At 36.9% G+C, this 25515-nt stretch overlaps 1 protein-coding gene across 1 annotated transcript; it reads right to left on the reverse strand.

The window, feature by feature from the left end:
* Positions 1–11225: 11225 nt before the first annotated feature.
* On the reverse strand, positions 11226–19216 carry Lum (lumican). The gene is made up of 3 exons (XM_004650171.2): positions 18876–19216; positions 15440–16314; positions 11226–11787 (listed from the first exon to the last, which is right to left on the reverse strand). Exons 2-3 carry the CDS (start codon positions 16299–16301, stop codon positions 11633–11635), a joined length of 1017 nt encoding a protein of 338 aa, XP_004650228.1. The 5' UTR covers positions 16302–16314; positions 18876–19216; the 3' UTR covers positions 11226–11632.
* Between the last annotated feature and the right edge of the window lie 6299 nt (positions 19217–25515).

A 25515-nucleotide genomic window follows, 5' to 3' on the forward strand; every position in this document is an offset into this window, starting at 1 on the left:
CGGAATGCACAGAGGCGAAGGCTGCACTGAGTCTTCATAAGCCACACTTGAATCGACCATACCCAAGGCAGGCAGGGGAAGTCCACTGTGCAGCAGCCTCTGGAGGGCTGAAGTCACTGAAATAAGGTCAGAGAAGAACCAGTTTGGGTCAAGATTGCTGAAGGGGGCTGGAGAGATGGCTTAGCGTTTAAGCGCTTGCCTGTGAAGCCTAAGGACCCCGGTTTGAGGCTCGGTTCCCCAGGTCCCACGTTAGCCAGATGCACAAGGGGGCGCACGCGTCTGGAGTTCCTTTGCAGAAGCTGGAAGCCCTGGCGCGCCCATTCTCTCTCTCTCCCTCTATCTGTCTTTCTCTCTGTGTCTGTCGCTCTCAAATAAATAAATAAATAAATAAATAAATAAATAAATAAAGATTGCTGAAGGCACTCCACTTGATGTGTCGAGCAGTGTTCTGGTAGGGTTTGGTTCCTGGAGGCTGGGTGGACAGCCGCCACAAATAGACCTAAGGGTGATGGTAAAGGAAGAGGCCACCCAAGATGAACTGGATGTCAACTCTGTCTCCTGTGCAGGTTAGCACAAGTTCAGCAATGCTCTCTGGGATTTCTCAGTACCTTTTGTCTCTCTTTCTTACTTACCATCAGAGACAATACTCAACACCCTTAGGAATTCTAATGTTGTCTACCTCTGTGGCATTATATGCATGACGCAGAATATTCAAGCCTAAAAGACTGCAGGACCCTCTAGTCCAGTCTTCATTTTTTTTTTCCTTAGGGCAAAAAGTAAAAACTCAGTGACATATTTAGTTGCCTAAACCAGGCCTCTCCCCCCCCCACCCCAAATGCACCATTTCCACTGTGTGAAGCTGCCTTTTTAGTGAGGAAATTTTACTTTATTTTCTCTCTTCCAGTATGTGGTTTGACTATGATACAGCTCAGAGTTATTTGGATGAGACTCATTACAGGTTAAATGTAAGATTCAAAATTTACTGTCTTATGAAGTTTATTTGGGTGATTATTTCTTCTAAACCACAGAATCATAGGTAGTTCAATGAGAATGCTAGTTGCCTCCTAGAACCTGTATACTTATTATGGGAGATGGTTCAATGAGGGTTTTGAGTTCAAATGCTAATTATTTTTAAAATGTATTTAAGTTGTGTATATAAAATGCATTATTATATCAGTGTCATTTATGTTTATTGACACAATTTATACTGTGTAGTCCTTGGAGCAGGGATGGAAAAAATAGTAGAGGGAGGAGGAGAAAGAGCAGGGGAGAAGGTAAAGGAGGAGGAAGAGAAAGAACAGGCTACCACACTTTGGATGAATAACGAAACCTTTAATCTTTGTCCTCGTTCCGAATTTGAGATGGAAATGGTACAAGTGGATTCTTCTTTCTCCATCTAAACATTTGTGAACTTTCCCGTGGAGAACTGGCCTGTGCTATTGGAATTGTGTATTAACTGAACCAATGCCTGATGGGTTTCCTTCGGTAACAAAGAAAGCATTTAAATTCTTCAGTAAGAGAATCTCTTGGAACCAGGCAGGCTGCTGCATGATATTTTATCTTTGAAGACAAAATTGGATAGAGTTTAGAGGGGGAAAAAAAGTACAAAAATAAAAGACTTCTTTGGTGCTAAGTGTGAGATATGTATCACAGTTACAAATAGCCTTGAAATGTATCTCCAATAACTTGTCAAGGCCTAAATGAAATCTAACTCTGCATAGCTCTTATGCCTCGGGAAAGATAAGGAGAGTCTAGAGATAAAGGCAACCCCAGGATCTTTTTTTGAAATTGAGAATATTTTAAAATGTATCTATTGCATAAAGTCAGGCTACTATTGCTCCAGAGTTGCTGTCTGGTATGCATGAGATTTCTTTTCGGGTAATCTATTTCATTTGATTACCTTTGTAACTGTAGTAGTGAAATGGGGTATTTAGATAGAACATATTTTTTGTTTTTGTTTTGTTTTCGTTTGGGGGTGGGTGGGTAAAGTTCTACAAACAGCCAAGAGAAAACTAATTACAGAGAAGAAAGGCTTAGCTTTAGGAAAAGCTGAGGCAACAATGAAAATGAAAACTCATTGCACAAAGGTGCCTTTAAACATACATCAGGAAAATAATATAAATCCAGATGTCAGCCTCTGAGAGTATGTTGATATTTTTTGCATCATTCACTATTTATTTCCTGGGCAATATCCCTTCTGTAAATTGTAAGTCATGGCTAGAGAAGTTAACAAAAAGGCATTTGCTTTTCTTTTGTTTTCATTTTAAAAAATCTTTCTTCAAACAAGTCTTGGCAAAGAATCTGGGCAATGCCTTGACATTTTCAAGGCTGGGGCATGTGAGCACCTCCTTATGTGTCCTAATAGCAGTGAAGTCATAGGCTTGTGGTTGCCATCTTAGGCAAATTAAAGGTCATTATTGTCTCAGAACAATAACAAAAAAAAAGTGGAATAATAAACCTAGAATTAAAAGATTTGTACTTAGGCCATTAAATAAAGTTAAAATGTAACATCCATCCAAGATTGTTTCTGGGAAAATGCCAAGCAATAGAAATGGGGATACAGATGGAACTATTGTTTGCCATTAAGTTGGTAATCTGAAAAGTAAATATAAAATCTTAGACAGATTCTACCACACTCGATAGAAGAGAAAATGTGCTATTACCAAATACATTGCTCAGATCCCATAGGAAGAGGCCAGATATCCATCTGTATTTGTCTGGGGAGCTAGAACTGCTCAAGGAATAAGCACTGGCCAAGACTAACCAGTAAAGCAGATGATGTCCAGACCTTCCTGTCATCTATTCACAGCACCATTTAGGAATTGAAGTAAGCAGAGCTCTTCAGGACAAGTATAGAAAGGGATGCCAAGCAGGCCTGCAAAATCCATGAAGGTCTTGAGAAGAAAACTTCTCTCAAAATTGGCAAGGCCATTCTCTTCCAATCATAATTACTTTGAATTTATATTCATTGTTTCTGATTTGATATTTTCATATAATATAATTTTATTTTATCCCCTTATATTTCCCTCACTTGTCATCCACTCCATTAACACCATTTTTTCTAATAATCCCCACCTTCCTTTCATGCTTTTTTTTTTGATTTAACCTTTATAAAATTTATTGAGATATGTTTTGCTATTTGTGGTTCATGAAAGATCTTTATTTCAGGAATTTAAAATCCAATTAGAACAATCATATGTTTTAGAAGAACTGTTAACTGCTTTGGACTATGATATTTCCTATATTTTTAGTTCCCAGTTGAGGTAGGAACGTCTATGATAGCTTGTTTATAGTTGGTATGTGTGGAGGGAGCTCAAACTTTATCTACAACATAGCTGTGCTTTACATCTTACTGAGCTACTGATTGTAACTGAGCCTCCATCCTGAATATAACCACAGATATTTATTTTCATATTTATTTCACCTATGCTTTTTATTTTTTTTATTTTTACTTTTTTTAGTAGCATCAGCAACATGTTTATTTGGAGTAGTACACAAAACAGTGAACTTTAGACAAACTCATAAGGATGATACTTGCTTATGTATCTACTGAACATCTGCATAAAACATTGGCTCTGTGGCAAACACAAAAACAGGTTGATTTCCTTGTACTAACTCTGCTTGTCTTTTTTTTTTTTTAATTTAATTTATTAGTTTTCTTTTCAGCAAATACAGGCAGTTTGGTACCATTGTTTAGGCTCATCCATGATCTACCCCCTCCCATTGGACCCTCCTTGTTGATGTAAATGGGTCGTGCATTGTGGAGTTAGCCCACAGTTATTGGTACAATAAATGTCTCTGCATATCATGACCCAACATGTGACTCTGACAATCTTTCCGCCCCCCTCTTCCGCAAAATTTCCCTGAGCCATGTTGGGTTCATTTTTGGTCTGCTTCAGTGCTGAGGTGTTGGGGGCCTCTGAGGCTCTGGCTCTCTGATTTGGTAGGAGTTGATTTTTCTCGGGTTGGTCTCCTTCCCCTTTGTGCTGGTATCCTGTTCATCAGGAAAACATCACCCTTGCTTGTTTCACCAATTGTGCTTAGTTTCAGTCGGGCCCCTTTTGAGGTATGTTGGGGCAGCTCTCTCCTTAGGATCTGCATCTATCTGAAAAAGAGAAGCAGATTCTCCAACAGAGAGTAAGTTAGCACCCGGAAAATTAAGATAACAATTACTTTTTTGATAGAGAGTTTGATAGGTGTAGGTCCTCTTGTACCCCAAGATTGATGGTAGCTTGATATTGGAGAGTGGGCTTATGTTTGGGTATGGTTCTGACTTGTTTCCCAGCTCCAGCTATGGATCTCCTACCACTGAGGGGATCAGTTAGCCAAATCAAGAGCAGATGGTTCCCCACCATGGCTGTGTGCCACTATTGCACTTGTGTGGGCATCACATCAGGTTATTATTTTTTTTTAACTTACTGAGTTAAATGAGAATTTCTTTAATGATCATTAGTGGACAGTTATTTGTCATAGAATGGACAAGTTACCAGTGTATGTACCACTGATCAACATTCTTCTGGAATATGTGGGGCCTCATGTACCCTCTCCCCATTAATACTAGAATATTTAAAGCCCTATCCTGACAGGAAACTACAGGTGTTTAAATTCATAAGTATAGTAGCTATGGCTATGGCATATCCAGAAGAGAGCAATATGCCACCCTCCTCACCATTCCCTTTTTCTTGAATTCTATCTGTTCCCTCTTCCTTAGGTTCCCTGAGTCTTTACGGTGTAGTTTGGTTGTCCTGTTTGATAATGAGCACACAGTAGTTGCTTATTTTTGACATTTTTTTCCTGCAAAGCATCTCCTCATTAAACACTGTCCATTGTAATAAGAAACTTCTGTGATGGAGGTTCTCAGGCTATTAGTGGATGCAGCATTCATATTTAATCTGCCGCTTCCTATATAATGTTTTCTGGGTCCTGGCAGATGTGATAGAAATGACTTGTCTCAAGCGAGGCAGCTGATTTTTCTTTTTTGTTATACTTATGTTTGTTGGTCCTCCCTTGTACTGACTGTTCTTTGGCTAAAAGGAGAGGGTATGTCCATGTAAAAGCCTTCTAATTAACTATGGTTATTCCCTATGGTTTTTCCTGTTCACTCTTTGTTAGAAAATCTTTTAACATGCTTCTTAAAAAAAAAAAAAAAAAAAAAAACTTCTTGTTTATTTCTAGAAATATCTTTTTATTAGCCACTTAACTTTTTTAAAAAATTGTGATTTATTTATTTGCAAAGAGGGAAAGAAAGGGAATGGCAGAGAGAAGGAGGAAGGAAAAGAGATAGAGAAAAGGAAGGAAGGAAGAAAGAAAGAAGGAAGGAAAGAAAGAGAGAATATAGGTATGCCAAGACTTCTTGCCTCTGCATGTTTACAAAATCCAGATGCATACATACTTTATGCATTTGGCTTTATGTGGGTACTGGAGAGTTGAACCTTAGGCCTGCAGGGATTGCAAGCAAGTGCATTTAACTACTTAGCCATCTCACCAGCTATATAACTTTATTGGACTATAATTTAATACTTTAAAAGTTAATATTTTAAAATGTATATTGAATTATTATTTTAATATTTTAAAGTTATGGATCAAAGGCAACATTTTAATGCCCCAGAAAAACCCATCTCAGTAATAATCACTACCCCTCACCACTCTCCTACTCCTAAAACTTAACAAAATCATAACTATTAGTTATTTAGAGTGCTGGGTACTTTTAAAATGTCAAGTATAGTTTTTAGGCAAGCAATATTTTAAAGAGGAACTCCTACATGAAATATAGATCTTAGGGCTGTAAAAAGTGAGATCATCTGCATAAGAACTTTTGTATGATATGTAAATTTCTTCTTTCCCTTCATCCATTGTATTTCTATTTCTCATAATCTTGTCTAGACACAAAATCTACTAAATATATGAGTGAATAAACAAATCTAACTTACTAGGTATCTTTAAATGCCTTGATATTCATTTCATAGTGCTGATATTATTATTTTTCATAAGTTTTAGCTCTGTTAGTTTTTGATTTTCCTTTAAATCACATGAGCATGTTTTTATTTACTTATTTTGCTGCAAGAGCATGTTAAACAAAAATCCCTCTGAAGAAAAATTTAAGACCATCATTATGATAAAATTATTGCTTTGGAAAGACAAGAGTCCAAAGCTTAAAAGATCACAAGTGCAGAAAAATTCAGTCATTGTAAGCCTAAGATGTTAAGCTTTCCAGTATTACTGAAAACAAAGCTATTACTGGTAGAAGATTGTTTTTTCCCAAGTTAGGATTTCATTCTAGCTCAGGCTGACATGGAATTTACTATGTAGTCTCAGGCTGGCCTCGAACTCATAGTGATCCTCTTTCCTCTGCCTTCTGAGTGCTGGGATTAAAAGTGTGCATCACCACACCTGGCTGGTAGAAGAACTTTTAACTAGAAATCAGTATTCTTATGGTCTACCTAGTGATTATTTGTCTATTTTTGTACATTAATAGAATATGACAATTCTTCATAAACCTCCAGTGTGCATACATTATAGTTCTCAATTCATAATGAAGGCTCCACCTAGCCATAATTTTGAAACGGGCTTGTTTAGACCAAGAAGGGAGGTTTCTGATCATTTTACTTTCCACTCAGACAGGAAGCTACACTTGAGGCTTTGATCAGAGTGATCAGAGTTAGGAAAAGAAGCTTTTCTCCATTGATGGAAGAATTTATTCCAAATGAAATAACTGAGACATGCTCCTGTCCTAAATTCATCCTATTTTAATACATTTTCTATGATATCTTCTTGAAAATTTGATCCAAATGAATTTGAAGCTATCTATCTGTCTTGCTAGAGTCCAAACTGAACAATTCTGAAAGGAAAAGGACATAGACTAGCAAAATGTGTATGACCAACTCTGGTGAGTTCAGAGGTAGTATAGTCTAATGCTAGCTTTTCAAAATTAGCATTAACTTTGCTTAATTAGATAGGAAGAAACTGAAAAAAAAAATGAGTGAATATTTTCAAAAATATATGCTTCTGAGAACCATTATGAGACTGACCCTAAAACAAGGAATCTGACTTTATAGATCTGCATATCTGGGATACTTGTCCAATAATCTGTATTTGTAAAAGTGCCATTGCCTGTTCTTTAGACACTGTCCATTATGAAGAGATTACCATACTTGGGTGATGAGGGAAGAACATATAATGAGTTTCCAGCATTCCCTTCTTGTCAACCTTCCCAGGGACTGAAGAGTGAGCTGGCAGTTTATCTGGTTAGCTCTGAACTGAGGAGATGGAATCCAGGCTCTGGAAAGAAGAAGGATTCTCAGACAGGGTCTGACTGTCTACACCAGGCACTTCTACAAAGAACTGTTGTCCACTGTTAATCTTGTTCTTGTCAAATCAAATAAACTACAAATCGAATTTCGGTTTTTAGTTTTACAATTTTTGACAAGAACACCACTTAGATAGAGGTAAATCAAAGGCAGACTTATGGCCAGCTGAGCCATTTTGCCTAAATGGAATAAAGACAAACATTCACTGAATTCCACACATACTTGCTAGAGTTGATACTACCTTGTCTACTACCTAACTGAGAGCAGCTTTCCAAGAACTGATGATGAATTTTACCCCCTGCGAGGTAGGAAATGTTATTTTTTACTTCTTTTATAAACAGTTTTTTTGAGAGGAAAATGTTTAACATTTCATTAAGAATTTTAATACATGAACATATAGTAAGTTGATCATATTCCCTTTCCACTGCTCCTTCATGCTCCAAATTATTCCTCCCACCCATTCTTTGTTGCTGCCTTTAGCAATGATCCCTGAGCCTTAGAGTGCATGAAAGAAATGTATCATTTAGCACTCAGCTCTACACTACCTGTTATCTTTAGTACATTGATGAGTTTATAGTATCCTTGGTATTAGTGTTCTAGGTAACTACTGCCATCTCCATAGAGAAGCTTCTCTGGTCAGCAGTGAACACCACCACCTTCCTTTCTTCCATTACCTCTGCAATTTTCCCTGCTTCCTGGCTGGTGTGATAGGATGGCTAGATGCTGAACTGTCTCTTCTTCTCACCTTGATGAGTCCTGAATCTCCCCAGGATTTGCCACCATCTACAATAATGAGATTGTCTAACCAAAAGGAGGATAGCCCAAATTTTTAAGAATAAATATAATTGTATAGTGGATAATTTGTTGGACACAATGTATCTGTTTAGAAAAGAACAATAATAGTTTCCTTTCTATGGCCTCTAACCTTCCAAGCCATAGTCTTTTGACTACTTCATCAGTATCAGGCAGGCCTACCCAGCTTGCATGGAGCAGGCTTCAAATCCAATTAGGAAGAAATTGGTTAGTCCTATAGCTTAAATGTCACTATTACACCAGTGGGCACATTGTTCAAAGTTGCTGCAGTGTGTATTTTGCAGAATACATTGCTGGTCTAATTTGTTAATGACTTTCCTCCTCTGGAAGCCTGCATAGAAATTCTCAACCCTATGACAGCCAGAAAGGAGGAAGATTCTAGAGCGTCCAGCTTGACTTCTCAGTGCCCTGTATCTGAAGCAGGTGGTGTCTGCAAGAGCAAGGGCTTATCATCTCATTCTCATGAACAACAAAGAGCCTTAGCCACAGCTTCTGTTGTTTTGGAAGGCTCATTGGCCTGTATAACCAAATGACTCACTGGAAGAGAAGACCTACTCCTGCTACTGGCCTTATCTGAAACAACCCCAGGATTCTGGGTACAACATATTCCTCTACTGCAGAATATTTTCTCTCTCTCTCTCTCTCTCTCTCTCTCTCTCTCTCTGTTATGTATATTTAGTAACAAAGAAGGAGGCTTCTACATGACTTTTTCATACTGCCTTTCCTCTCCCCAGTCTTAAACACCTCCCTACCTTTCCCTCACTCCCATTTGAACCTTTCTATGCCCTGTATTCTGTTTCCCTCCTTATATGTATGGTCACCTTCACTACTCTCTCCCTGCTTCTTTTTTTATTATTATTATTTTTATTTTTGAGGTGGGGTTTCACTCTAACCCAGGCTGACCTGGAATTCACTATGAGGTCTCAGGGTGGCCTCGAACTCATGTTGATCCTCCTACCTCTGCTTCCCGAGTGTTGGGATTAAAGGCATGCACCACCTCACCTGGCCCTCTCCTTGCTTCTTTGTTGTGGCCTCTTTCTAGCTTCCTGGCCAATGCTATTGACTGTGGCCACCCCACTCTGGAGATGCACAACCTTATCTCATCTCATAAGGCATGCATGTACTGGCTTAGCTAGTATTTGCATGGGAAAAATAGTATGTTTGTTTTTTTTTAAGAAAAAAAAATTATTCATTTATGAGGAGGGACACATGGGCATACCAGGTTTCCTGTCACTGAAAATGACTCCAGGTACATGCCCCACTCTGTGCATCTGGCTTTATGTGGGTACTGGGGAATCAGACCAAGATCATTAGGCTTTACAATCAAGTGCCTTTAATTGCTAAGCCATCTCTCTAGCCCCAAAAGAAGTTGTTTTCTTTCAACGTTTCTACAAAGAGATGATGTAAGAACTGTCACAGGTTAAGGAAAATGATTCTATGAAGGAAATGCATGAGACTAAAAAGTACTCAAGAGCTGGTGTCATATGCATCTTGCATATCTTTCAGTCAGTTTAGTCTTCAGTAATTATCATCTTTGTTGATTTGACCATAAGGTAGCATTCGGTAAGTCTTGTCCACTCAAGCATCACACTTTAGGGAGATATATGTTTGGATTTGAATATCAGCACACTGACATGGGATGAGTGCACTTCTCACTCCATAGCGTTTGGGAACAATCATACTGTAATGGGATATTATTACTGATTATTTTTGTTGTACAGGATTATAGATGCCCTTAATCTAAGCTAAAAGCTGTTATTACTAGATTAGAAAATCAAGTCCTATATACCACACATATTAAAGTATATTGATTTTTAAAATCTCTTTTTATTTTATTTTTCGAAATATTTTTATTTTTATTTATTTATTTGAGAGGGAGAGAGAGAGGGGCAAAGAGAGAGAGAGAGAGAGAATAGATGCACCAGGACCTCTTGTCACTGCAAACAAACTCCAGATGCATGTGTCACCATATGCATCTGGCTTACACAGGTCCTGCACAGTTGAACCTGGATCCTTAGGCTTTGCAGGAATGTGCTGTAACCTCTAAGCTATATCCCTAGCTCCTAAAATGTCTATTTTAAAGGCATGGCTATTCAATTTTTAAAATCTTGGGAGTTAGCCACCATGTAATTTAAGAATCAAGAAATAATTGCTAATATTTTCAGCATCTTCTTATTTAGGATGTCATTTTATATTATTCATTAAAAATAGTTAGAATGGCGGGCATGGTGAAGCACGCCTTTAATCCTAACACATGGGAAACAGAGGTAGGGACACCACCATGACTTCATGAGCAGCCTGAAATTACAGAGTGAATTCCAGGTCAGACTTTACCCTGAAAACAAACAAACAAGCAAGCAAACAAACAAACAAACAAAAAGTTAGAATCAGCCTGGAGAAATTTCTTGGTGGTTAAGGCATTTGTTTACAAAACATAACGGCCAGGGTTTTAATTCCCCAGGACCTACATAAAGCCAGATGCACAAAGTGGCACATGCACCTGGAGTTTGTTTGCAGCGACTAGAGGCCCTGGTGTGCTCTTTCTTTCCCACTCCCACCTTCTGGCTGTCTTTTTCTCTGCTTGCAAATAAAAATGTGTTTTAAAAATAGCTGGAATGGTATACTGGAATTAATGATATCCAAAAAGTGGAAACTGTGAGATAGAATTGCATATTGTAAACTGAGTTTTACAATTCATCCTAAATAGATAGTAAAGTCAAACAAAAATAGTTGGAAATCCTATGTTAAAACCAGTAAAAGAATTATGTCCTAGAGATGTCTTTGAATTCCAATGTGTTATTCAATGTGGTTTTTTTTTTGTAACATAGATATAAATTCTACAAGAAAAGTGGTGCCATTTACTATGTTTTATTTTGCTATTAGCTTGTTAAACATAACATGCAAATAATCAAAAAGAAACATATACATGACAGAGTTGAAAACAATCCAAGAAAAGAAAAAATGTTTCATTAACTAATTAAACAAAATGCTTAATACTAAATTTACTTCTTTTTGTGTATGTGGCTTCATAAATTTTTTGGTAGTTTTTGGTCTCAAAGTATTTAACAACTATTTTTCAATAAAATAAATGTGATCATATCAAGATACTTTGGATAAAGGTAGCAAATATCCATTTGTATTTATTCCATATTTTTGAATCTGTTAAAATAAATTCAGATGTCAATATTATAAAGTTTGGTTGACTTCAATACAACCGCTAAAAAGGCTTTTGCATTTTGCTTGCCCATAGAGATGCAGAAGACACTAAATTTATAAATATAGCCTAAAGTTTAATATCTCTGTGTGTTCTTGTGATGAAATAGGCCTGCTTTTCATCTTTTCTACTACTAAAAAGTGGTAAATGTTCACAAAACATTTCCTTCATTATTTAAAATTCATGAAATAATAAACAGCAATAAAAAGGTATGAAAAGTTTACACACACTCTCACAAAAACCTAATGATAAAGTACTGCTCCAGAATAGACTTCAATAAAGTAGGAAATAGCAGATATTAATCAACAGTGATTTCATTTGCTACACGTAGACATTCATACATATCATTTGGCAAACTGGTTCGAGTGAGGGGATTGCCATCCAAACGTAAATGCTTGATCTTAGAGTAGGATAATGGCCCCAGGATCTTGCAAAAGCTCTTGACGTCAAACTCTGAAAAATAAAGAATAGAAAATTTAGATCATTTTTATTGTATAAACAAGAAAACTAATTTAATATTAGGGGCATATTTTAGAATGACATTCAATGGGTATGACTTAGTAAGAATTTGTTTTAAATGTTTAACCTGAGCTCAAGGAAAACACATGGTATGGCCAACTTCACAAGTGAACCAATACCATCCTTGGTTTTTCCATTTGAAAATGACATATTTAAGTAGACGATCATTCAGTCATTCCCAGGGACCACACACCATGGCAGGTAATTATATCTTCAGGGGCAAAACCCAAATTATCACACTTCTAGTATCTGAGCCAATGTTCTTCTGTGGTTGAAAAGCTGCCACTAATGAAAACTAGTCTAGATGTACACAGAAACTAAGACTATTACTAGACTGTGTAAGTGTTGGCACACAGAAACAATCTATGTTTGGCAAAGTCTATTTCAACTTTAGCTTATCTGGACTTTGGTATTCCATTCTCAAACTCTAGTTAGTAATGATGTCAGGGTAAAAGCAAGCACACTGGAATCCTTTCTTCTAAGATGTTTATTTAAATAACCCATAAGCCTAACTATTGGATCTGTCTATGGGAACCATTTCTGTGAAAGTATAGACCAGATGTTGATAGGCTTGTGTTGGGTTTCCATCCCTGGTATGCAATTAGCTGAGTGACCTAGGACTACATCGCCAGTCTTTCTATCTGATACATGTACTTCAGTGAGTTGCATGGAAATTAATTTAAAGGATTCATGTAGTATGAGTACCAGAAGTAATTACTGATATCTTTTAATGTTGTCTTTTTTTTTTTTTTTTTTTTTTGGTTTTTCAAGGTAGGGTCTCACTTTGGCTCAAGTTGACCTGGAATTCACTATGTAGTCTCAGGGTGGCCTCGAACTCACGGCAATCCTCCTACCTCTGCCTCCCGAGTGCTGGGATTAAAGGTGTGCGCCACCATACCCGGCTTAATGTTGTCATCTTTTTAAGATTTATTTTTATTTACTTATTAGAGACAGAGTAAGGGAGTGATAGTGAGTGACAATAGGTGTGCCAAGGCCTCTAGGCACTGCAAACAAACTCCAGATGTATGTACCACCTTGTGCCTCTGGCTTACGTGGGACCTGGAGAATTGAATCTGGGTCCTTAAGGCTTCAAAGGAAAGTGCCTTAATTGCTCAGCCATCTCTCCAGCTCTAATTACCAATGTCTCAGTAGGGTTTTCTTTCCCAAATTACTTCACATTTAGGAAGATTAGGTTAAATCTTATATTTTCAGGGTTGAATTATGAAGAATTGTTTTATCATGGCATATAGGCCCTCTGTATTTTGGATCCATATTTTTAATCAACCACAGACCAGAAATATTTTTTAATAGCATCTATAGTTAACTCTCAGACTTTTTGTTACCATTGTCCTTGAACACAGAGCATGAATATTTAGGTAGAGTTTACAATGTATTGATATAATAATTAATATCCAATGATTTAGCATATTTGGGAGGATGTGTATAGAGCCCCATGAAACCATAACATCGTGTATATAAAAAAGTTGGGCACCCATGGATTTTAATATTAAAGATGGCTCTGGAACAAGTTTTCTATAGGTACTAAGGGATGCCTGAATATTTTGTAAATATTAGTCATTAAATGTAATCTTAGACCTTAAGCATATGGGAGCTTATTTATATTAAGATACTGTTAATATGAATACATATTAAATGCAAAATAACACTAGATTGTTAGATTGAAAGGCTGAAAGAAAAACTAATTACCATTACTTCATCAAATTTTAAGGGTAAATAAGGAAAGAAGAAAGTAACCATATCTTATGTGTTCAAATGATCACTGTGCACTGGTACTATGGTTTCTGTAGAAGCTTGACACTATGGGTCTGTCAGTCTTTCTCCTACTGATCACTTCCTGTTTCCTACCTGGCTCTCCCATCCATCACTCAGACAGCTGACACAAGCAAAGGCCTCCACCACCATCCTTCCTCTTTATGACAGCAGAGACGTCAATACTTTTACCACTATGATTGTGCCCTACCAACAAACCTGATTGACTGCTCCAGCTCTCAATTATCTCAAATCTGTCTGTCATGTTGGTTTGTTGGGATTCCCTTTTGTCTAAACACAAGTGCTTAAATGTAGAGTCATGCACTGCCACGTAGTCAATGTGGCACTGGAAACAACTATAAAAGTTCAGTTATGATCATTTGAACTATGTATCAGATAATAGTTGAATATTTCCAAATGTGGCTTTGTCTACATTCAAAATTCAACCAAGGGCTCATATTATTTGCCTTGGTCATCATGGTCTCCTTCAGGATAATATGCCAACCCATAAGTTACATGGAATTACTTCAGAATTGCAGTGTGGTCACAATGGTCAACATAATTTTTCTGATACCCGAATCTCAATTCTGTATGAAAAGGGGACCAAGTTTCATCAGTTAAAGATGTTTAGTAGATAATTTTGCAGATACAATTGCTTCATATATTCTAATCAGTTTGCACTTGGTTTTCTCCTCATTCTAAAACAGCATTTATTTGGAACCATGACTTTCTTGGCAAACTCTGTTAAAGAGTAAAATATGAATGGTATGTTTTAATTTCCCACATTAGTCTATACTGCCCAAATTGCAATGTGATCCAGAAGACCAAAAGAAAATACAAGGAGATTACATCCATCCAGAATGTAAATGAAAAATAAGGTACTGCAGCAAGAGAAGGAATGGTGTAATAAAAGATAAGGAGGGCTGGAGAGATGGCTTAGCGGTTAAGCGCTTGGCTGTGAAGCCTAAGGACCCCGGTTCGAGGCTCGATTCCCCAGGTCCCACTTTAGCCAGATGCACAAGGGGGTGCACGAGTCTGGAGTTCGTTTGCAGAGGCTGGAAGCCCTGGCGCGCCCATTCTCTCTCTCTCCCTCTATCTGTCTTTCTCTCTGTGTCTGTCGCTCTCAAAAAAAAAAAAAAATTAAAAAAAAAAGAGATAAGGAGTCTATGATGCTATTTTAAAAAGAAATAGGTATCCCAATGCCACATCATTGAGTTTTGTTTCTCAATCTGCCTTGAGGTTCTCAGAGCACTGTGAAGGTCATAAATATCACAATAGATGAGAGAAGTGGATGATGGTCACATCAGCAGAGCTCCATGCTGGACCTCAAGATGTGAGGGAAGTTCATGAGAACATGGTCTATTGAGAGACTGATAAGTAGAAGGGATGTGAGACAGCCTTTGCTAACTAAACCTCTTCTGAACTTGTCTATTTCTTTCCCCCAGGTGAATATTACCAGGAGAGAAACATAGTGCACCGATTTAAGTCCTAAAGTAAGTAAGCATTAACAGATAAATGACAATAGATAACACTGTAGCACTAATTAGCCCAGAATATTGAATCTGAAGAAAATTTATATAAAATCTATTACTTGAACCATTGTTTCATCTAGATATTCTAAAAACAGGCTAGAAATTATTGGGTAGAGAATTGAGCCAGAGTTCTTCTATGCTTGAATTAAAGATATATTTTGTTGATATCTTAGTTCACTTTTATTTAATGGAGCCAGTTGTACTGTTTGTGGGGCCCCTTGTGGGTATTTAAAAACTTGAAGATGCATTAATCAAAACAAACATAGCCACAGCACTCTACTTACTTTCAAGTTCATTGACTTCCAGGTAGTAATTTTCAAGGTTTTCATTAACAGTCGGTATGCTTTTGAGCTTATTGTAAGAGAGGTCCAGCTCCACCAGAGATGAAATATTAAACAAGTTTCCGGGTATGCCACTATCAGCCAGTTCGTTGTGGGATAAACGAAGGTACTGCAGCCCGTTAAAGCGCTTGAAATATTCATCGGGGATGTTGTTAATCTTGTTGTTGTCTAGGTAGAGAGTGAGAAGTGAAGCGGGGAGACCAGAAGGCAGCTTGGACATCTGATTGAAGCTCAAGTCAAGGTACTCAAGTGACTTAAGACCTTTCAGGGAAGCCGAGACGGCATCCTCTTTGAGCTGATTGTGTTGCAGGTGGATGAAGGTCAGGTTTACCAGTCCATCAAAGGAGCCCAGCTTGGTGATCTTGTTATGAGTGAGCTGCAGGTCCTCCAGAGACTTGGGCAGGGGTCCCACGGACTCTGTCAGGTTGTTGTGGTTGATGTGAAGCTTCTTCAGTTGCTTCAGTTTCGAGAAAACTTTCCCTTTGATCTTGGAGTTTTCCAGGAGGTTGTGATCGAGAATGAGCCACTGCAGATCCGTGACGTTCTCAAAGGCCTTTTCATCAATGTGGTCGATCTGGTTGTTCCGGAGGTAAAGGTACTTGATTCCGGCAGGCACCATGGGCACACTTTTCAACTTCAGCTCATCACAGTACATGGCACTGGGGTAGCTGTGGGGGCAGTTGCATTCTGGAGCACAGTTTGGTGATAAGTGCCCATACATGAAGAGAGGAATGTCATAGTCATAGTACTGGGCATTAGCACCACAAACTAATGCCAAGACAAGACTAAGGGCACTTAGATTCATTTTCAGCTAAAGCCTAAATAAAGCAGATGCAAATTATTAAAAAAATAAAACAAAATAACATACTTTAGGGACACTGCAATTTACCATGTTAAACTTATCAACAAAAGTGTATTTTTGTTAGTTTATAATCTGAGGGTTTTTTTTTTTAGTACATCTAAAACGAGTGTATTTGGTGAATCTTACGTTTTTATTTAAGTATGAGGATAAGGGTGTACATTTATAATTTTGAGCAGAGAACAGGTTTCCGGTGCATACCCATGCGCCCCCTTCTGGGCGTGACTGACCTAACTGTTCCAGTCAATCTCTTTTTCTGCCCTTGCTTAATTAAATGCCTTCTTCGAGGGGTTTGTGGGTAATGCCTATTTACCACTGAGCTAGAGCAGTGCTTTAAAACATTTCTCAAAGCCAGAGAAGTGATAATTAGAAGACAATTGTACACTGCACACTTTACTCAGCCATCCAACCTCATTAAAGTGTCTCATTAAAAAGATCCTTATGGGGAACATGGGCAGTCTGTGGTTTTTAAACTATTCTTATTACTCCATGTTAGGGTAGAAGCATGCAGGGGCGCCTTCCTGTCAAAAGGCCTTGTCATTGCTGCTTCAGAGGAAGGAACATGGAATTCTTGGTGTGCACATGTATCCCACGTTTGTTTAGTATTCCATAGTTTAAGTCCTGTGTAAAGCTGTATTCTGAAGCTAATATTTAGTAAAATAATTTTAGAAAAATGTTTACCCATCAGAAATATGTGATATATCCTAAAGAACTCTGTAAACCTAGAAAGAACCAACTGGCAGAGAAAAATATATCCTCTAACTTTTGAAATAAAGTGTTCTCTCTCTGTGTCTCACTCTCTGTTTCTCTCTCTCTCTGTCTCTGTCTCTCTCTCTCTCTTGTGTGTGTGTGTGTTTGTGTGTTAAATGATTCAGTCATATCAACATGTTCCATAGCATGACCTGTTGATATGAAGTTTAGTGTCTCCATGCAATGGAAAGAGAGAGAAAGAGAAATAAAAGAGAGGGCTTTTTTTTTTTTTTTTTTTGTACTGGCAATATCAACTGTCTTGGGAAGTATTCAATCAAGAATGCAAGTTTGAAGATGGGCACAGGGGCTCATGCCCTTGATCCAAGCACTTGGGAGGCAGAGGTAAGAGGATGACCTTGGAGGCCAGCCTCAGACTACACAGTGAGTTACAGGTCAGCCTGGGTTAGAGTGAGATCTTACCTCAAAAAAAAACCAAAAAAAAAAACAACAAAAAAAAAAACCCAACAACAACAACAACAAAAAAAAAAAAAAAAAAAAAACAGAAACAAAAGCATGTAAATTTCAAATATTTTTCAGAAGTTATCTTTTCATGAAAAAGTGAGGGTCATTAATATTTCCACTTACTAAGAATGGTGTAGCAGAGGAAAACTAGAATATATGAGCTGACACTTATACAGTGATGTTACAGATCATTTGACATTCCTGTGAGAGTCCACATTCTCATAGACAACACATTATGTGGAGCAACAGCTTGGAATATATAGGAATCATGAATTTGAAGCATATTTGCTTTTCTTTAATTTGGGAATGTAATAAACTTTGTGTCAGAATAAACACTAAAAAAAACGTTTTGGAAACACTTCAGTTTCTAATATCTGTAATCAGATTCTTAATAAATTGTTCCCTATAATTTTGATGCAGACTTTAGCTCTCAGAACATGCTCACATTGGATGCAAACTACTAATATGAATACAATAACACTTTATGAGTATTCTTTATGTTAGAATGTATTAGTACTGTGAAGATTTATCTTGATTTATCTTTATTATTAAGCTTCTATTTAATTTTAAGTTAAATATGCATACCAACAAAAATGCTTAACTACTTTGGGCAGAGTAAAAGCTAAGGTTCTGAATCTAAAGAGAGTTTGTAATTATACAATGCCTCCACTGTGAGGCAAGAGCTGTGTTCTCCCCTTCCCCCCTTTTAAATACCTGTGGCTGTACAGGAAATGCAAGTTGCAAAAAAATAAATCATGTTCCAGAAATCTTTTAAAATATGCTCTTTAAGTCACATCCCCAAACATAAATCTTTAAAATGAGCAAAATCAAAACAAGCAATAAATACAACTGTTTAAATAATTTAGTTAACATTCTATAATGTAGAAAGTTTGTAACAAGATATTTATTGCAAAATATGTTCACTGCTGATGGAAGTGACCTTTCTTTGCCTCAATATTAGATTTTCAACAGTTATTACCTACATAATGAATCAGAATATGTAACAAGCACTTTAATATTCATACCTTTTCAGTGTCTAGGTCAACTGTTTTATCATCCCTAAAATATTTTAAAATTTTCCTTGCCCCTCAGTACAGCATAGATTGTGTGAAATGTATCACAAATCCATTAATCACAGAAAGCATATTCAACAAAATTTGAAACTGAATATTCAAACCTGTGGATTTGCTGTTGAAGGGCATTTGGCAAAGTTACTCTGGAGATTTTTTTTTTTTTTTTTCTGTTGCTGTTAACATTAAACGCTGCCCCTAACAGCATCCCCTGGGCGATAGTTAAAAGAGCACTTACCTTACAATCCTGACACTGCTTCGTTAATTCCTAAAGCAGATGCAGTGTGGACAAGAATCCACCAATATATGCTGTAAACTCTGTGAGCACGAACTGCCTGCCAGATTGTCAGTGATACAAGAGCTGAGGAGGGTGTGTGGGGGGGGGAGGGGGAGAGCAGCCCAGTCACGCCAGTCTCTGGATAGAGTTATGTCACTGTGGGGCTCTTGCGGTATGGCATGTGAACATACCGTGCTCTAACGAAGTGCAGGTGGACGTGGTGAGCAAGAGTAGCCCAAGTCATTCCCTATGGAATGGAGGAGAGATGCTTAACTAGCTCACATGCCATACTTTTTAAACCAAGAAATGAGTCCTGTTGCAACTCAGTCAGAATGTTTCCCTGACAAACTTCTGTTAAGTGTGATAGTCTCAGCCAGCTATTATCATCACAAAAAGATCTCATAAATCATAAACACAGCAAATAATTTCAGGAAAGGGAAATGTACACACTCGGAGGAATTGGATCCTCTTTGTCCATCTCCCTTGGCTTCTATATTGTTTGACTTGGACAAACTTTAGTTTTACCATGAAGATTAAATGGTAGTTTCCAAAATATGACAAATGTGTCATATACAGGCTGATGCAAGTAATAAATATCAACATTTTCATGTCACTTCTATGCTAAGGAAACTCCTTTTATGTGCCTCAGATCTGGAACCAATCAGCAGTATCTTGCCTGTTTCTCATTTGTGGATTTCCTTTAGGAATTCACACAAAACTTCCAGATAGTATTCTAAAGCTTAATGCCAAAAAAACAAAAGAACAAAGGAAAAATAAATATATGCTAAAAATATCACAAGTCAGTGATATTTTATTCTGTAATTGCATGCCCATGACTTTTCAAAAAAGCAAAGCTGTTCATAGCTGTGGTCTTTCCAAGGCCTGGCTCAGTAGATCTTTCAACATTCTTGATACATACTTTTAGCAAATGACAAAACTATACAACCTTTGCCTCTTTATTTTTTTTTTTTAACTAGGGCAGCTTTATGAACAGGGTTTTTTATTTTAAAATATTCATTTTCACTTATTTATAAAAAATTCTTACAATACTTCCAAAGTATATACTTATTTCTTTTTAAAAATATTTTGGATGTATAACATATCAACAATGAAACTTAAGGAAAGAAAGTAAAAATCTATGATCATTGTTACATTTACTACAAAAAAAACAATAGTAGAATACGTGTCTTATTTTCATTGTAACATTTGAAAAACTAAAGTTAGTCTTCCAGAAGGTGATTTATGGAATTATAAGGTGATACATAAGCAACACATTTTCTTATTATTAACATTTAAGAAAATGATTGACGCTATGTAGATGGCTCAGTAGTGTTTTATCAGCCTGAGGACCAGCGTTGTGATCATTCTACACCTTCATAAAACCCAGGTGTAGCAGCCCACATCCAGAAACTCAGTGCTGAGAAAATGGAGACAGGAAAATCTCTGGGACTTCCTGGTAGCCAGACTAGCAAAATCAGTGAGCTTTGTGTTCAATGAGAGAAGTCTCAAGAAATAAGTTGGAGAGTGATTAAGGAAGACACCCAATGTCAACATATGGCCTTCATAAATACATGCACACACAGGCATGCATAGTCACTCACAAGTGCTCCTACCACGCATGCAAATACACACACACACACACACACACACACACACACACACACACACGTGCACATATACCGAACTACATACATATATAGGCAATGATTGAGAAGGGAGGGGATATGATTGAGAATGGAGTTTCAAGGGGGAAAGTGCGGGAAGGGAGGGCATTACCATGGGATATTTTTTACAATCATGGAAGTTGTTAATAAAAAAATTGAAAAGAAAAAATATTTATGCAAATTGTCAGTTTGATAATAAAGGAATGCATGAGTACAGAAGAAATTCAGTTAGATCATTCAAATAAATTTATATGATTAAATAGCTTTGCCATGTTTGATGTTTAATGAGGCATCTAAACATTAACTTTGAGTATATTGAATAATATAGTCTGAGATTTTTGAATGAAAAAAGTCACTTATTTATGCCTTAGAATTTTTCTTCATAAAGCAAGAAATATATTTTGTGTGTGATAGATTTTAAATACATGAAATTAGATTTATGCCACTGTGATGCTGTTACTTTTTTAGTAAAATCAGTGATATCAAAGCCATAAATTGAATTACTGCATATTTAATTTTAATTCCTCACAGTTTTCATTATGAAAATTTAATAGTCTTATATCATAAACTTTGCTAATGTTCTCCCCTCCTTATTTTCTAGTGTTCCTTCTTCTCCATCTGGTCACCACCTTCCACACAAATCATGTCACTTCTACCTGCCTGTCATACATACATTACATAATTCACATGTATAATATATTTTAAATCTAGTTTTCACATATAACTGAAAACCTGTCCTATATGTCTTTCTGAGTCTTGGTTATTTTTGCTTAACATGGTGAGCTTCAATTCTGTTCACCCATTGATGGAAAATACTGACAAATATAGGCAGAGATGAGAACTTTCTGATATGGATGACAATAGCCCAGGACATAATTTCAAAAATCAAACAAATCATATTCTACTCATTCAAATTTTCTGTACAATAAACCATAAAGTAAAAAGAGAGTCAACAGGATGTGAAAAGTCTTTGCTAGTTCTTTATCTGACAGGTGATTAATGTCTCAAACATACCCTTGGACGTGTGGCTCATGACCCTGGAACTGAATGAGGGGGTAGTGAACATTTTGGCAACAGTAAAATGTTTTTGAACATTCAAGGACCAAAAATTAAAAACCAAATGATGCCTAATGAATCAGGGAGGTTTCTGGCAGCACGCACCCATGTTGCAATACTCAGATTCACTGCAGTTGTTTCTGGACACACAAAGTGAACTTTGTACTGTACGTGCCTTTGCACCACTCAGTGGCAACAAACAATACCTGAAACATTTTGTCTCAGCTCTCGTAAGATGGTATACTATGAATTGTGGTGTTTTCACTGTTTATGCAGTTTTCTACTCTTATATAAACATAATAGTTTAATTACGAAAAACAATGACTTTTAATGATTTCCTACTGCCATTCTTTGGCCTGTCTCAAATTAGAATATCTTTGATTCTAGTGGGTTAGAATATTTGACTTTGAAAACTGCTATTTGAGCTGTTGATTTTCATAAAACCTCACTAAGTAAATCTTGGTTTGGGATTAGGACACAATGCTAACAATTTTTAATTGGTCCTTACATAGTACATGTTTATGTAGTTATGTTTATGTTTGTGTGGACTACCGTCCTCACAACTGACACCATAAAATTAAAGTATCAAAATACTGATGGTGCTTTGTGTTCTTTAGTATCAAAAATTCAGCCAATATTTAATTATTTAGATAAAAATACACACATTCTTCTTATTAGGTTATAAATCTGCTTTCATCTTGAATAAATAGTGAAGAACATGGCTCAATAGATAACACCCTTGTCACCTAACTCTGAGTACCTGAATCCAGATCCCCAGAATCCACATAAAAGTCAGAAGATGTGGCAAGCTTCTGTGATCCCAGATCACCTATAGCAAGAAGGATGGTGGAGACAGAAGAATTTCCAGGAAGCTTGTGAACAGAGTGGAGCAGTAAACTATGAAAGGCTAAAATTGAAAGAAGTTGAAGACAAGGAGCAACAGAAAACTATCCTTTGATCCCTCCACACATACAGTAAGCACATGCTTATACTTACACACAGGAACATGCACACATATAGACACATATAACAAATATATTTTTTAATATGTTTTTTGTTCATTTTTTATTTATTTATTTGAGAGTGACAGACACAGAGAGAAAGACAGATAGAGGGAGAGGGAGAGAATGGGCGCACCAGGGCTTCCAGCCACTGCAAACGAACTCCAGACACGTGCGCCCCCTTGTGCATCTGGCTAACGTGGGACCTGGGGAACCGAGCCTCAAACCGGGGTCCTTAGGCTTCACAGGCAAGGGCTTAACCGCTAAGCCATCTCTCCAGCCCAACAAATATATTTTTAAAAAATTAATAAAAATAAGAAATAGTAATATAAAATCCTAAAATTATTTTAAGTTAATTTCTATTTTATTTAATTTTTTTTTGAGGTAGGGTCTCACTCTAGCCCAGGCTTACCTGGAATTCACTATGGAGTCTCAGGGTGGCCTTGAACTCATAGCAATCCTCCTACCTCTACCGCCCAAGTACTAGTATTAAAGGCATGCACCACCACGCCCAGCTTTTCTTTAAATTTTTTACCTTACTTATCAGAGAGAGAGAGAAGAGATTGGGCACACCAGGGCCTAGAAGTCACTGCAAATGAATGACAGACACATGTGCCACCATGTGCATCTGGCTTACGTGTGTACTTAGAAACTGAACCTGAGTCATTAGGTTTCACAGGCAAGCATCTTAACAGCTAAGTCACCTCTCCAGCCCTATTGTTTTTATGATTTATCATCAGTAAGTGTGTGATTTGTATACCTATTCACATAAAATACGATAAAAGGGGGTCACAAATAGAAAAAGTTTAAGAAACCCTGATATAGAATATATAAAGAACTCAAAAAATGATATAACTAACAAACTATAAAAGCAATTACACATTTAAAAATGTTGTTTCCTAGGTTCATGAAGGAAAAGATAAATTAATTTTATAGCATATCCACAAAACAGTGTATTATTTCCTCAGAATTTTTATTTTTCTTATTTAAATTTCATACTTTGAAATTTTTATAAAATGTGGTTTCGTTTTATATTCATAAGTGGGAATTTTTTTAAGAAATCTAAGTAATTTGCCAGTAGTCATATAAAAATGGGAAAAAATATGGAGGAATAAAGTTAATTATATCTTATAACTTGGCAAAAGGTCATTACCTAATTCAATAAGTAATGCAATCAATTTAAATATTTTATAGGCAAAATTAGTAACAGTTGGGTATAGTCAGACAAATTTAGAATATACTATTTTTAAGCCAATTGATACTAATGACTCAGTTTCCTTAATCACTACACGTTCACAGGCTTAGGTGTGGCACCATCTGCACTTCCAAGCTTTGGGGCAGACATGAACTTTCTATCTTCACAAATAAAGATTTGCAGTGTATGTGATATTAGTTGTTGGATGCTGAACACCAAAGAGCAAAGTGATTGAGTTGCATTGTACACATAATGCGTGGATTCCCTGTTACCTGAGCCCAGCAAGAAACATTAAGGGACAAGATGATATTTCGTCCATGCAGAAATGAAGTCCCTCCCAGCATCACCACCACGTGTCTGGTCCTTCCCAGCTGTCAGATGCTGCTCTTACAAGGAGAGCTGGCACTTGAACAAGTGGTCCTGAAATGTCAAGGTGGTGAAAAACCAGGCTGTGAAGAAAGGTAGATCAGACTCTAACCTTGCTCAAGTAATGCATGAGCCACTACAAAGGAAAGAATCACCTTGTTGATGTCCATTTGGAATCCATAATGGAGTGCCATAGGAATTATTGCTTTGGTATAGTGCTTGTCAAATATAAATGATTCATGTATTTAATGACTTAATCCATTATAGTTGTCATTATTCATTAGTGGCTGTTAGTAGTTAACTGGAATGCAGATATGGAAGGAATCTCAGCAATAATTAAATTGGTAGGTACCATAAACAAATTCACCAAATTCTGAGGGCACTGACTGCTTGGTTTGGTTTGGTTTGGTTTTCTTCCAAGGGAAGAGCTAAGGCATCCCATCCACATTCATGCCTGTATTATTGCCTGTCAGACTTCATTGCCAGCTTGTTTGCTTTCCCTAGCTTCTGTGTGTCTGAAATATCATCTCATAAGCCAAAATTCTTAAAGATTTTGTTCAAAGTATCATTTGTATTCTTTAACATTATTGATATTTTTGAGAATCATAAGGATTAATAGGAGGACACCTGTCATATTTCATTACATTCAAAGTTAGAATTAAGAAATGTTGTAGTAAAGTCATGCATTAAGATAAATTTAGGGCTGACATGATGGCTTTGAAGTTAAGGCACTTACATGCAAAGCCAAAAGACCCAGGATCGATTCCCCAAGACCCACGTAAGCCAGATGCACAAGGTGGACCATGCAGTTTATTTGCAGTGGCTGGAGGCCCTTTTGTGGCCATTTTTTTTTTCTCTCTCTCTTTCTCTACCTATCTCCCTCTTGAAAATAAATATTTTTTTTAAAAGTAAATTCATTCCATGTTGACATAAAAATGTTTTATGAAAAATATCCATGTTTAAAAATAATTAAGATGTACTGTAGAAAAACATTTTTATGTGTTTGAAAGTAATTCTTCTTTCTGCTCCCTCTTCAATCTGGTGTGCTATGTGACACTGGCTGGTGAGCATGAAGGGAATTTCACACCACACATATATTGAATTGAGAAAGCATGCCTATTCAAAAACTTTGGTTAACTTCAAACATTCTTTAAGTACAGCACCAAAACTCAAAGTGCAGTAGCTTCTTAATGATCAATTCTATTACAGATTGTACAATCCTATCAAGGATCAAATGAAATGAAATCTTGTCCACTTGCATTTCTAAAATTTTACTTTTTAGTGACCTACTCTCTTGAAAATTAACTGGGGGCCCAAGA

The sequence above is a fragment of the Jaculus jaculus genome, chromosome 6 (genome assembly GCF_020740685.1).
Source record: "Jaculus jaculus isolate mJacJac1 chromosome 6, mJacJac1.mat.Y.cur, whole genome shotgun sequence".
Lineage (NCBI taxonomy): Eukaryota > Metazoa > Chordata > Mammalia > Rodentia > Dipodidae > Jaculus > Jaculus jaculus.

Coding starts and splice junctions, on each gene's coding strand:
- Lum (XM_004650171.2), bottom strand. CDS start 16,301: ATGAATCTAAGTGCCCTTAGTCTTGTCTTGGCATTAGTTTGTGGTGCT. Junction 11,788..15,439: donor GGAAGTCAATGAACTTGAAA/GTAAGTAGAGTG, acceptor TTTATTTTTCAG/AGTTTGACGTCAAGAGCTTT.